The following is a 12,472-nucleotide window of genomic DNA, read 5'->3' on the forward strand; positions in this document are numbered from 1 at the left end:
AGTTTCAGACTGCAAAGGCTTTTTGCTATTTCACCCATCAGCGTGAACATTGCCTCATTTATTTGTGGCAATACGCTAGTAGTATTTCGCTACAAAGCACAAAAACACAAAGCAAGACCATTTCGAGTGTTCAGTTCTTAAGGATATGCACTTTGTTTTCAAATATAGCAGTGCCAGTGCTTTGCCCCATTGTGACCTTTAAAAAAGAGATGTATGGAAGAGGAGCCACTGCTGATTCATCCAATCTCACTTCACCAACGATGACGAAAGACACTCACTGATTCAGACTTTGCAGCTCTTGTGGTAGGTCGCAGCCAAGGTAAACTCCATTGGACAAACTGTAGTCCAATAACGCATTAAAGCAAGGGTCCTGCCCCAAAAGAACAAAGATTGTAACAACTTCTCCGTTTTAATTGTAAACAAAAACAGATGATGTGCCAAATGAAGTCCTACTGACTAGTAATATTATAGAGACCTGAAGAATAAGAGATTAGGACAGGACTTGCAGCTTAAAGTTTCACTTTTAACATTTTCCTGATACAGGTATTTCATTCCCCTCACCCCGCAATGTGAAGCTGATTATCCTCATAGATGTCATAACTGGCCATGTCACTATACAGAGAAATGTAGATGTTACATGGGTAAATTCACGAGGGATTTAAAAACTCATGCTACTTACAGCGCAATCCTATGGATGTTTAAAACCCTCCCCTCTACTACGTAGAAAACCCCACTAAGATCCACAGGGTTTACAGGTTTGCCACCTCAGAGAAATTCAGTTTTAATCAGAAAACTTCGTATTTCCTTGGCTGTAGATTTCAAACTGCTTACTTATATAAAAAAATTAAGAATGTTGAAGAGCCTAGCTAAAAGGTCACTATGACGGACAGGAATAATTCCAGCTCCCCCTATCCTGGGGAAAAGTTCTGGGCTGACTTGAGCTCTCCTTTTAAAAAAAGAACTGGTTCCCCTCAGCTGACGTGTGGCTGCAAGGAGCACATTAATTAAAACAAGTAGCAAGATCCAAAGTTACATTTACACTACAGATGGACAATAACAACTTTGATACTTCTTACTGAAATTTAAGTCTTTCAACAGAATACCTTACTTTGGCAAGCACATGAGGATTTCCGACTACAATCAGCAGTGCCTTAGACCTGGTAATTGCCACATTAAACCGCTTTGAATTAGCCAGGAAGCCCATAATGTGCCCCATCTCATAAAATGAGCTCTCATTTGACCGGACCTAGAACAGAAACAGTGAAATTCCAAAGGTCAGAAATGTTACAGGCACTTCTGCAGAAATCTGCTTTTGTAGAAAAAAACTCCAACTGCTTTTCCTATTGCAAAAAACAGAGAAAAACCTCTACCTAGATAATTTCTCGCAGGTGAAGAGGTATAATTCACAAATGGCTGTCTCTTTCACACACACACACACCCCATGCACAAATCTCACAGCAGTATCTTGTATCACTAGCTGTTGTGGATTTGTACCTTAAACTATTAAATATAGAGCAATATTTTACAAAGGACCTGAAGAACAACGGATCAGGAGAAATTTAGTACTTAGTCAAGCCAGCTAGACCTAAAAAAACCTTCACATTGAACAATAAGCCTTCACGCAAATTAGGGACCACCACCGGCAGTTTTCATAATATTAAGTCAACATGCCTGCCAGATCTCTGTAGTGGTTACTACCATGATCAAAGCCTTGAGTTATCCCCTTGCACTTACTCTGGCGCACACATACAAGTGTGCTCGTGCACACGCACACACGCACACACAGCCTTATTACATACCGTTGACACGAGGATCACCAGGAATTCTTGTCCTTGAAACTCCTCTACAGAACCGACTTTGATGTCTGTCAGGTCCACACTGTGCAAGAGAAGTCTGATTTTTTCCACCTGAAGCAAGAACAATGTAAAAATTACTTTTAATCTGCGATATTCACAACCAACGTTTTAAACATCACTATGGTCTGAAGGGAAAAAAAGGCTGAAGTGTTAAAGAAAAATACCAACTGCATCGTCTTGAATTAATTTTCTAGTACAATTTTGTTTTTCTAATAAAAAAAGATAAAGGTACAGAATGACCTGTTGAACATAATACAAGAATCACTATGCAGGATCAGACCAATGAACCATCTAGTCCATCGTTCTCTTTCATACAACGGCTGGCCAAATGTTCCTGGAGAGACTGACTACATGCAAAGCATGCAGAGAAAAACCTCTCCAGTTGCCTCCCCAAGCACCGGAATTCAGAGTTACTGCCCTTGAACACAGAGGTTCAGTTTAAGCACTATATCTAATAGCTATCGACAGACCTATCCTCCATTTTAAAGCTGGCTAAACTAGCGGCCATCACATTCCAACCAGTGATAATAAATCTACAAGCATATTGCTCTTTAGATAAAGAAGAACTTTCTCTTGCCTGTTCTGAATCTACTGCCTGATCTCATTGGCTGCTCAAGATTTCTGGCATTATGGAAGAAGAAGAAAGGTTTTTACCCACCCCATGGTTTGAGATAAGTCTTCTCTTTCCAAGAACTGTTGTACACTCTGCTTCCTGTTTTAACCATTTTATCATCCAGAAGAACTGTCCATGTATCCCATAAATGCTAAACTGACTCCAGTGACTTTGAGGGATTAATGACAAAAGAATTTTGAACGTCCAAGTATATAATGCCTACCAAATCATCTTTGTCCAGGTTTACTAAACCTCTCAAAAACTTCCAGAAAGGTTGGAGCAAAAGGGCTTCTCCTTACAAAAACCATGCTAATCCTTCCTCAGTAAGGTTTGTTCACATGTTTAAGAATAAGTAGTTTCTACAAATTTATCTAGAACAGACATTAGGCTGACTTGCTTATAAATCCTGAGTTCTCTTCTAAAATATGGGACCATTTTTTTTTTAAAAAATCAATGATGGAATCTATCAAGCTGAAAATTTCCCCAAAACAACAAATTTTATAGAAAAATGGTTCCCCTTTTTTGAATACATTTCTAAAGAAAATCTATATCCTCCCAATAAAATATACCAAACAACCCTGAATCTATAATCCAAAATATATCAGATCATTCAACTTGAATTTGTCTTTCCATGTTTTACCTTTCTCTGTTATGTAGTTTTTAACAATTTACCCATGTTGTATTTCATATTGTAAACAGTTTTGTAAATAATTGAAATAAAAATAATTTTCAGTAGGAAAAAAATAAAAAAATCCTGAGTTCTCCTCAGGATAATCTTAAAAAACAACCTGGATGTTCCCTTTGCTACCTTCCAATTCCTTAGAACTGATTTTAGTAATGCTGCAGTTTACATTTATTTAAGAACTGTTGGATATATGACATCCAGACCCATCCCACCAGATTTCCAAAACACCAACTATATCAGTGTGCTCGTGTAACTCTGGACCAGCTCTCCTATTTTGTAGTTCAGACGGTTTTATCTAGCACCAGCATATAAATATCTGCATTTTCTCTTCTCCAAGCTTCCTCAGTGTGCATATATTCCCGTGACCATTTGCTTATGCGCCAGTAGATGCTCCTAACAGTTCAGACTGTTGAGCTACTTGGAAACAAGGGGGCTGGGGGTTAGGTTGCTCAAGTCCTTGAGTATGTAAGGAACCCCTGAGGGGGAGATTTGGGGTACAACTATATTCGCACACACTCATTTAATATAAAGTTGTATTTTACTGTTAGGAACTGAAATAATCTCTGTTTGCAGAACAGAATGCACATATTGAGAAACATAAGCACATGTAAAGAATTTCTCACTATATAAGTGATTTTTATCAGACTGGGCTGAGAAATGTTACAACAATTTAGTTGTCTTGTTAACAGACCTACTTATCTAAAAAAATGCATTTTAATTTCTATAACTTTACAAAGATACAAGTTTGTGACATTTATGCTTCATAGTACGCATTAAAAAGGCCTAAACATAGCTTATGGAACATAAAATCAATAAAAATACAGAACAAAATAACGTTATGATAAAAATCCGCCGTATCAGGCTTTACCTGCTTCCGATAAGGTGCAATTACTCCAATGTCTGTTTGTGACACTGTGTGGCTGATCCTTTTAGCAAGCAGGCAACAATAGCGCATTATCTGAACTGCTTCTGTAGGATTGAACCAAGAGGGGTTGTGGCCTTCGCGCATTTCGTTGCCCTGCATTAAAACAGCAGAAGATGCAATCCTTTAAGAGCAAAGAAGAGCAGCCATGCTGGATCAGACCAATGGTCCAGCTAGTACATTTTGGTTTCATTTTATAATGTATATCCCATTTTATAGCCCAAGCAGTACTCTATGAAAAATCTTCACAATAAAATAAAAACCAGGAAGAGTACCCCTAAAAGGGCACACTAACGACTTCACGGATGCTCAACTGCAAATGAGCTTCTCTCAAAGCATATTCCATAGCGCAGTTAACCAATGACGAGACCTTATTCCAAGGGGGTTGAACATCCGGGCCATGGGCTGCATCTGGCCTGCCAAGGACACTCGCATGCGGCTTGCACAGCAACTTCCATACCAGCGAGTGTTGTGACAAGAAGGTATTTGTTGATTAGAAAGCAGGGAGGAACAACAGCATCTTGTGACTCAACCAATCATGCAAAAGAATGTGGGGATCCACTGCAGCCGTAGAAGCCTGAGGAAGGTGAGCTGGCTGCTGGTCAGGCAGTGACAGTGAAGGTTGGAGCCTGCTGGATTTGTTCTTTCCTGTCACCTGGCTGCAGCCGCCACATGGTTTTGCACCTTCCTTCCCTTCTCACAGGACAAGCTTTTGCAGCGATCAAGCACAAGCCAGCTGCTCTTTGCTCTTCACAGTTCTGACAGAGGCTCCTAGGAGGGGCACCCAAGCTGATGTGAGCTTCCATTCAAGGCCAAGCAAGTGTCAGGGCTGGACCTGAATGTGGTGATCCCCCCCCCACCCCTTGCAATGTTGGAGTAGCATGTTGGAGGCTGCTGCCAGGTAGTTGGAAAGGCAGTGCTAACACTGGGAGCCCCAGGGCATAAGATGGCAAGCAGGAGCTCCTGTTGCTCCTGCTGCCACTCCACCATGAGAAAGGGACAGCTAGGCTTGCAGCTCCCACTCCACAGCATCTACACTTTAAGGCTGACAGATTTCTCATTCTGTGAGAGTGGCCCTGCCATGCTTCCCTGGCCTTCTTGTATCTCCTTTGTACATCAGAGTTTGGAGTAAAGATGGGGGATTCATGTAGAGACATGTTTCTCTTTGGATTGGACATTAAGAACCACAAGCTAATGATGCTGAGGAAGAAAGAACCACTGCTTAGTCATGAAGACTGGACAGCGGATGCAATGTCCCTTAACCTGCTAGTAGTGGTACTTTTGGAACTTGCAGTACCAGTGAAATTGTAACTGCAGAGGAGGTAGAAATGGACTAGCACTAATGAGGGATTCTGCTTTCTATGAATAATGTGCTACTTGCAAAGGCTGGAAGCAAAGCCCAGCTGTTCCTCCTCCTCTCCCACTCTTAAAGAACTCCAAGGGATTCCTGCAACCTTCATCTCCCTCCTTCCTGAAGACCAGGATCCTGCAAATTCATGGTAATGTTATTTGTGGGAAACCTGTATCACTTATCACCTTTTTTCCTCCTTCAAGGTGACAAGTATATTTTTAAAAAGGAAGCATTCTAAGAGTGCATATTAATGCATATTCCCACTTATTCACATTACATTGCATAAAAATGTGCCTACATAATCTTGTGGGAATGTTGTTTCTGTACCTGAGATCTTTAAACAAAATCTACTGATGAAGACTTATCTGGAGGAAAGGTAATTTACATACTCTCATTCCATGAAAGACCAGTGGAAAACCTTTCTTTGGCAACTTCTCCCATCCTAACAAAGAGTTTGCCACTGACGGATCAGCACAGACTTCTAACTCCTTGTGGTAAAAGAGTTTAGATGGCAATGTAAGCAGTGCAGCATGAGATCGGTAATTCTTCACAAGCTTGGTAACCTGCAAGGAAAATTAAGACGGTGACCCAAGAACAAAGGGTCTGGCTAATCAGACCAAAAAGATCTATCTGGTCCAGCATCCGAACTCATGTGGCAAGCCAAATGTCTGGAGCCTTGAGGCCACCATACTAAATGGCAATTGCATGTATTCCAGAGATCTGCTGCAATTATGTACCTATTTATAATGTGTTTCTGACAGTATTTTTGTCTGCTGCAGCTAAAATGAGTTCTATGGCACCCTGAAGACTTACTATGGCATAAGCATCTGTGAGGCAGCATCCATTGCATCTGATGAAGTAGCTCTGCCTCACAGAACCATGTACTATGATAAATACATTCTGCCATCAGCCAAGAGATCTGACACATTTAGTGAAAGGCAGCTTGAAATAGTATCCTACACTTAAACTCTATTTTATGTATTAAAGCTAAAACAAGAATCTAAGATTAAACAGTGAAGCAAATTCCCCAATTAACTTACCAATAGAGGATTATATGACCCACAAGCACCAAAAGCATCTTCATCTCTCAAATACAGAGGCCGAGACATCAGTCTCTCCATCAGTGAAACATTTAATCCATAAACTGCAGCAATCTTAGATTTTATAACTGGGCCTAGCTGCATTGGATCACCTGAAAGTACTATCTGAAAGTAGAAATACATTTTTGTATGAAAGCTTACACCAAGAATTAAAAATTTATATTATTGTAACACTTCTAAATATGTTAGTTTGTGTCTTAACTGAACACATGAACTGAGTGTACATGATCCTCCTTCATACTCTTCTTTACAAAAAAGTACAGCATACACAGAACCATGTTTTTTTTTACATACATTTTATTGAAGATCTTAAAAAAACATACAAATTTTTAAAAAGAGAATAAAAAAGATAAAGAAAGGAAAAGAAAGAAACAAAGAAGAAAAAATAAATAGGAAACAATTTTGATTTTCCTCTATGATAGCGTATTGGCCTAATTACAAAGTTCGTATTTGTACTTTTGTTATCAGCATAAAGCTTTTCCATAATTCTCTCCCCCTAACTCTTCAATATCAGAACAGTGTTTTAATGAGGAGAACAGAGGAAAAAAGAAGAGAAATATGAACTGGACACAACATGTGAGACCACCGGTATTTCCAGCCCAAGACCCCAGCACACACTCCACACCCCTCCAGCTCTACTATCAAGACCCACTGTCTTTGTATATAGAGAGACAGAAATTGAATTTGTGATCTATATGCAAAGTATATGGTCTACCACTGGCCTATGATTTTATTTATTATAGTCCATCCTACTCACTGAGACTCAAGGTGGATTATACAGTGTGAGTTAGTACAGTCAATTACAAGGACATTTCAATAAACAACTTAAACATGTTTAATATCCTATTATGGTGCATCAATGTGAATCTTAAAATGAAAAATATTGGCTCTTTATCTCATGTGCTTTGTTTAAATCAGCGTTATGCAAATAAGGTATTTTAAGACAGACTCTTCTCCTTAACTTCTCCTTCCTAGACAAATCAGTCCAGTTCACAGAAGTGACTTACCAAGAAAGAAAAGTCAGAAAAGGCTCAACCTGAGTGCTTCAGAAAGTTCAATAAATTTGATTACTTTTTTTTTTTTACACAAGGAGAATACTCACCTGCCCACTGATTTCAGAGATCAGCCCCAATGGGATCAGGCATTCAGGTTCACTTGCCTGGCCTGCTTCATCCACAAATACATGAGTGAAGTGTCCAGTTCTAGAATTACAGAACAAAAGCTGAAACTATTCTGCCACCATGTGGTAATGTCGAAGCAAACAGACAAATTACATGAATGTTGCCGAATACATGCAAAACATTTCATTACTGTTCAGAATTTTCACCAGTGTTCTACACGTTACACACAAAATGTCATACTGTGAATTTCCATGATTCAACATAGAAAACGTCCAGTTACCATGGCTTTAGAGTATATTGTCATCCAACACAGATCTTAAGAGTTCATACAATATCCATAGCTACTATCTCTTTCATTTTCTTCCTGACTTTCTGAATTTCTAAGTTTCTTCTTACATATGCCAACACATTCCATTGTTTAGTAATTCTGCACAACCAAGGGATAAGGGAGAGGTTCTATCATTCTATTTTTATTCCCTCCCTTCCTTTAAAGAGCAGCGTACACGGCGTCCCCCTCCATTTCATTTAAATTGTTGCAGGTTGAAGGAAACAGAACTATGCAATACTCAAAAGATTCCTCTCATCTCATTTGTAATGACTTCACCCCATTCTATGTATACCCTCTTCCTGTTCACAGGTATTTTTTCATTGGTGCCTAGTCCTATTTCTCTTTTTAAAGCAGAAACTACCTTTCTACTGTGATCCTCCCATGATGCCATGCTTGCCAGAATGCTTCTCAGCTTCCATTTGCTTCATGGGGATAAAATCCAGAATGGGAAAGAAAAACGGGGCGCTCCCTAACAGCTGATGAACTAAGCTCATTCTAGACAGGCTATCACAGTGGTACAGCCTCTGCTCGACTATGGGCAGTCTTTATGCCTGTAGCCTGTGGTCATGCAGGGAGCAAGCCGTTCATCTCTCTTTAGAAAGTGGAACCGAACAGCCTGTCTCTCCAAAAGGAACGAGGTAATTCTTCGTTTCCCTCCACATCCTGGGCTCTTCTGAAGCATATCCTTCTCCACAAAAGCAGGGTCTCTCTCTTTGGGTGTACTCAGATGTGGAGCAGAAAAGTTTTCTAAGAATCATTTCATAAATAAAGCATGAATGGATGCCACTGCTGGTACAATATTAGGCAAGCCCGCCAGTTTCAAAGCTGCAATTAATGTTTTTCGGGCGGTTATCCCTAAGAAGTATATGCATGTTTTACTGATTTGTAAACCATTATCCAAATAAAATCAAGTGTGCATTTGTTGTGTTTTTTGTATTTATATATACATTTTAAATGTTTTTTAATGTTTTAATATTTTGTTTGCTGCCTTGGGGACCCTTTTTTGGGTGGAAAAGTGGCATATAAACTTTTCAATAAAGAAAGAAAGAAGTTATGATTTCTTCTGCACAGGTCAACTCAAAACTAAAGCTAAAATTCTTTTTCCTCTTATGTGTAGAGAATCTAATATGGAGCTAATAAATAGTGCAAGTGATGCTACAGAGCATGACAGTGAAGCGGAGGTGTCTCTGTGACCTCTGTAGAAGAAAGTTAAATTCTGCTGAAACAAAATTGATATGATGTGCCAGTTGAGGTGTGTGCTAAAATGGTATCAGCAATTTCAGTGCAATTATTTTTTTCTTAAATTTGAACAATGCAAAGAGAATACAAGTTATATTGTCTTTAATTCATTAGGAGTATCATTCCAATAAAATCATTTCTACATATACCTTTTGATTTTGTTTGAACATAATGTAAACCCCAAATATCTTATTTTTCCTCTAATTAAATATTTCAGTCCAGATATTTCTTGTTCTTGGGTGGTTAAAGTTAAGATAGGGTAATTTTAAAATGTTTATTAAATAAAATTGCTAAAAACATGCTAAATCAGACAACATTCTATTTAGGGCATCTTCCAGTTTTCCAGTATTAATTTTCTGAAAACCAGCGCTCTCCAAATATGCAATTCCCCTTTTTGTCAATGAACAGAAAAACTCAGTACAGCTGTGCAGGAAACCAATTTGCATCCTGCAATCCAGATAATCTAGTATGACAATGAAGGGGCAAATACCATAGTAAATGGGAGATTTAAAATTGTGTGTGTATGCACATGTGAGTGCACACACAACTCTCTGCTGTATGGAAATTACAGTGGTTTATTTCCTCATATAGCTTGACATACATTATTACTGGATATTTCAATATGCCATTTCTCTCATAACTTTAATTAGTAATGTGCTAAGATGGTCTGAAGGAGGCAGTAGATGTTATAAAAGAAAGATGCACGCTGAAGTATTATTTGAATAGAAAAAATATAATGCAAGTCACACTAGCCCAGAAAGACAGCTGTGGGTAATTTTGTTTGTCTCTTCACTTCTCCTCTCTTTAGACCACAGTTGTGTTGCGAGACCCTTCCATTTTTATGTTCAAGATTTGTTCCAGGTGTGTCACCCAAACGTGCATTCACTTTACCTTATTCCTATATGGTAGAACATTCCAGCACTGCTGCATGTGATGACAATTATCCTAAACCGAGATGCTTGCCAAATATCTTCTCCATCTTTGCAGTAAAGCTTTATTACATCATTCAGACTCTGAAAGTAAATACAAACAAGGAACTGTTCTTAATAATTTATTACATTCTAAAGCTGATCTACAGATGGCAGATTTCTGAAACGCAAAGTATCGTTTTGAAGTCTGGAAAGTAAGATGTTGACTGCTGCCGTGCATCTGTGAACCCCTGCATACAAGTTTGATCCCAATATTCAGACGTAGCATGAAAACATTTTAAGCTATTCTGAGAATACTTCTGATCAACAAGACATACGGGCTACTATTTGAAACTGATCCTTCTTGCCTCATTTGCTCAAGGTGCAGTATACATTCACTCTGCTCACTATAATTCTGTAGTTTTTTGTAATTTTTCTGCTGAACTAGTTCCCATTCTTCCTTTGTACTCTTGTTCCACAATACTTTTTAGTGAGGAACACCCAAGTAAAGGACTGTCCATCACTAACTTTCTTAAGAACAACATTGCTTATGTTACTCAAGCAACACTGATTCCAGTTTTAGGAGTAAACATTCGGACTAAAACCACATAATATACTGAACCCAGGACACCGCCAGCCCTTTCAGACATACATACTCTGCAAGTTCCATGCTTAGACCTTAATTCCCAAGTGTACGGTATGGGATCCCTGTTCAGAACGGGACCATGGAATGTGATGCAGAGGGGCTGAAGGTGTTGCCTCTGATGTTCTTGATGTGAAACGGCTCCGGGGAGCATTTGCCATATTGGGAAAACTTGTGGATAGCCCATCAGTACAGGCAATTTTCCTCACTGGAGCAAACAGTGAGCCCCAGGAATGTTTTGGATCAAGAAAATGGCACAGGGGAAGGCTTAAACCTCCTCTCCCTGTGTGCCACGGTCCTGATCTGTGTCAGGTTCCCATGTGCTCAGCAGAGCAGAGCTGCTAAAAGGACAATCAGATGGGTTTGGGAACCGTGTGTCATGTGAATTGGGCCATCAGCCCTATTCTTCTGGAAGAGTCTGAACCCCCAAATATTTTCATTCTGACACGAAGCGTTCAGCTCTGCAGATACCATGCCTCCAAGCCTTAGTGGGGCGCTTACAACAACTCTGCTCTCCACCTCTCCATCCAGCCCTTGTTACTAAATAGGAGGTTCTCCTTGCCAGTTGGAGGGAATTAGCGTGCAAGGAGAGGCAGCGAGAGGTGAGTGACTTAGCGAGATCTCTACCTATGTATATCAGGATTGTCCCTTCTGGAGAACTCTTTTAATAATGAAGCAGATGTTCAATCAAAAGGGGTTTTTAACTGAAAATAGTAAAAGTCAACTGCACGCAACACACACAGAGCTAACTGCTTTCCAGAGAGAAAAACTGGGCAGAGTTTGAGGGCTTACGTGATAGTTACCATCCAGAAGAGGGTGCCTGGGAGAGTGTTGAGCGACCAGCGCGTCAATGCAGGAAGAACGCAGATGGAAGTCCAAGGGGGGATGTTGGATTCGAGGGCATGCACACAACTATGGTGGAGGGGCAGTGCAATGATACTGTGGAAAGTACCCTGGGGCAAGATTACGTCTCCGGCCCCCCAAAACAATAACTTAATGGTCATCTCCGTAGTGAGAAGGTGGTCTCCGAGGTGAGACAAAAAGTTGGTGAGTGGGCTACGGGGTGGGAATATGAAACTGGGAAGGTTTGATAAAGCCTTCCTGGGCAAATTAAATTTACTATGTATTTACAAAACTAATGATGAACTGCAATGGATGGGTGGTTAAGGCTAACAGAGCAATGAATCACCTGAAAATGGGAAAGTGGATGAGGGAAGATTGATAGGGTGCGTTACAGTGGTTAATTCAGGGAACTCCAGGAAGACCCTATTGTCTTAGGATCTTTGCACATCTCTGGGGCATAGGGGTTGAAAGCTGGTCTTGCCTGGCATTTCACATGCTAGTAATTTTCCATCTTCCGGCCAGGATCTGGCTTCCATTTTTCTCCCCGGCTTGCCAGCATTAACATACATATAGAGAGGGGCTTATGATACATGTCACTGTCTTCACTTTCAGTCTAAAACTGCATTCACTCCGCCCACACTCTGTCATCAACCAATCATATCACTCACTCATCCCTCTCTTTCACCCCCCCTCTTCACCTGTATCACACGAAGCATTTAAAGACACATGCACACATTTACTTAAAATCATTACAATTAGCCTTCTTAATATTGTGTGGGAAAATCTGACCGCTAACATGTCACCCCCTCCCCCCATGCAGAAACTGGCCAGCTGACCTGGATGAGTTATCTGCACAGTTGAGA

At 40.0% G+C, this 12,472-nt stretch overlaps 1 protein-coding gene across 1 annotated transcript in view; it reads right to left on the reverse strand.

Moving 5' to 3' along the window:
• Positions 1–210: 210 nt before the first annotated feature.
• Positions 211–12,472, reverse strand: part of MOV10L1 (Mov10 like RISC complex RNA helicase 1) — a 44,961-nt gene continuing 32,699 nt past the window's right edge. The window contains exons 18-25 of the mRNA XM_054987789.1: positions 10,107–10,228; positions 7,630–7,729; positions 6,468–6,632; positions 5,817–5,990; positions 4,023–4,172; positions 1,800–1,907; positions 1,109–1,246; positions 211–370 (exon numbers count right to left, since the gene is read on the reverse strand). Of these exons, the coding sequence (XP_054843764.1) occupies positions 275–370; positions 1,109–1,246; positions 1,800–1,907; positions 4,023–4,172; positions 5,817–5,990; positions 6,468–6,632; positions 7,630–7,729; positions 10,107–10,228 (1,053 nt within the window). The 3' untranslated portion in view covers positions 211–274. The remainder of the gene's footprint in view (positions 371–1,108; positions 1,247–1,799; positions 1,908–4,022; positions 4,173–5,816; positions 5,991–6,467; positions 6,633–7,629; positions 7,730–10,106; positions 10,229–12,472) is intronic.

The sequence above is a fragment of the Eublepharis macularius genome, chromosome 9 (assembly GCF_028583425.1).
Source record: "Eublepharis macularius isolate TG4126 chromosome 9, MPM_Emac_v1.0, whole genome shotgun sequence".
In the NCBI taxonomy this organism is placed as follows: Eukaryota; Metazoa; Chordata; class Lepidosauria; order Squamata; family Eublepharidae; genus Eublepharis; species Eublepharis macularius.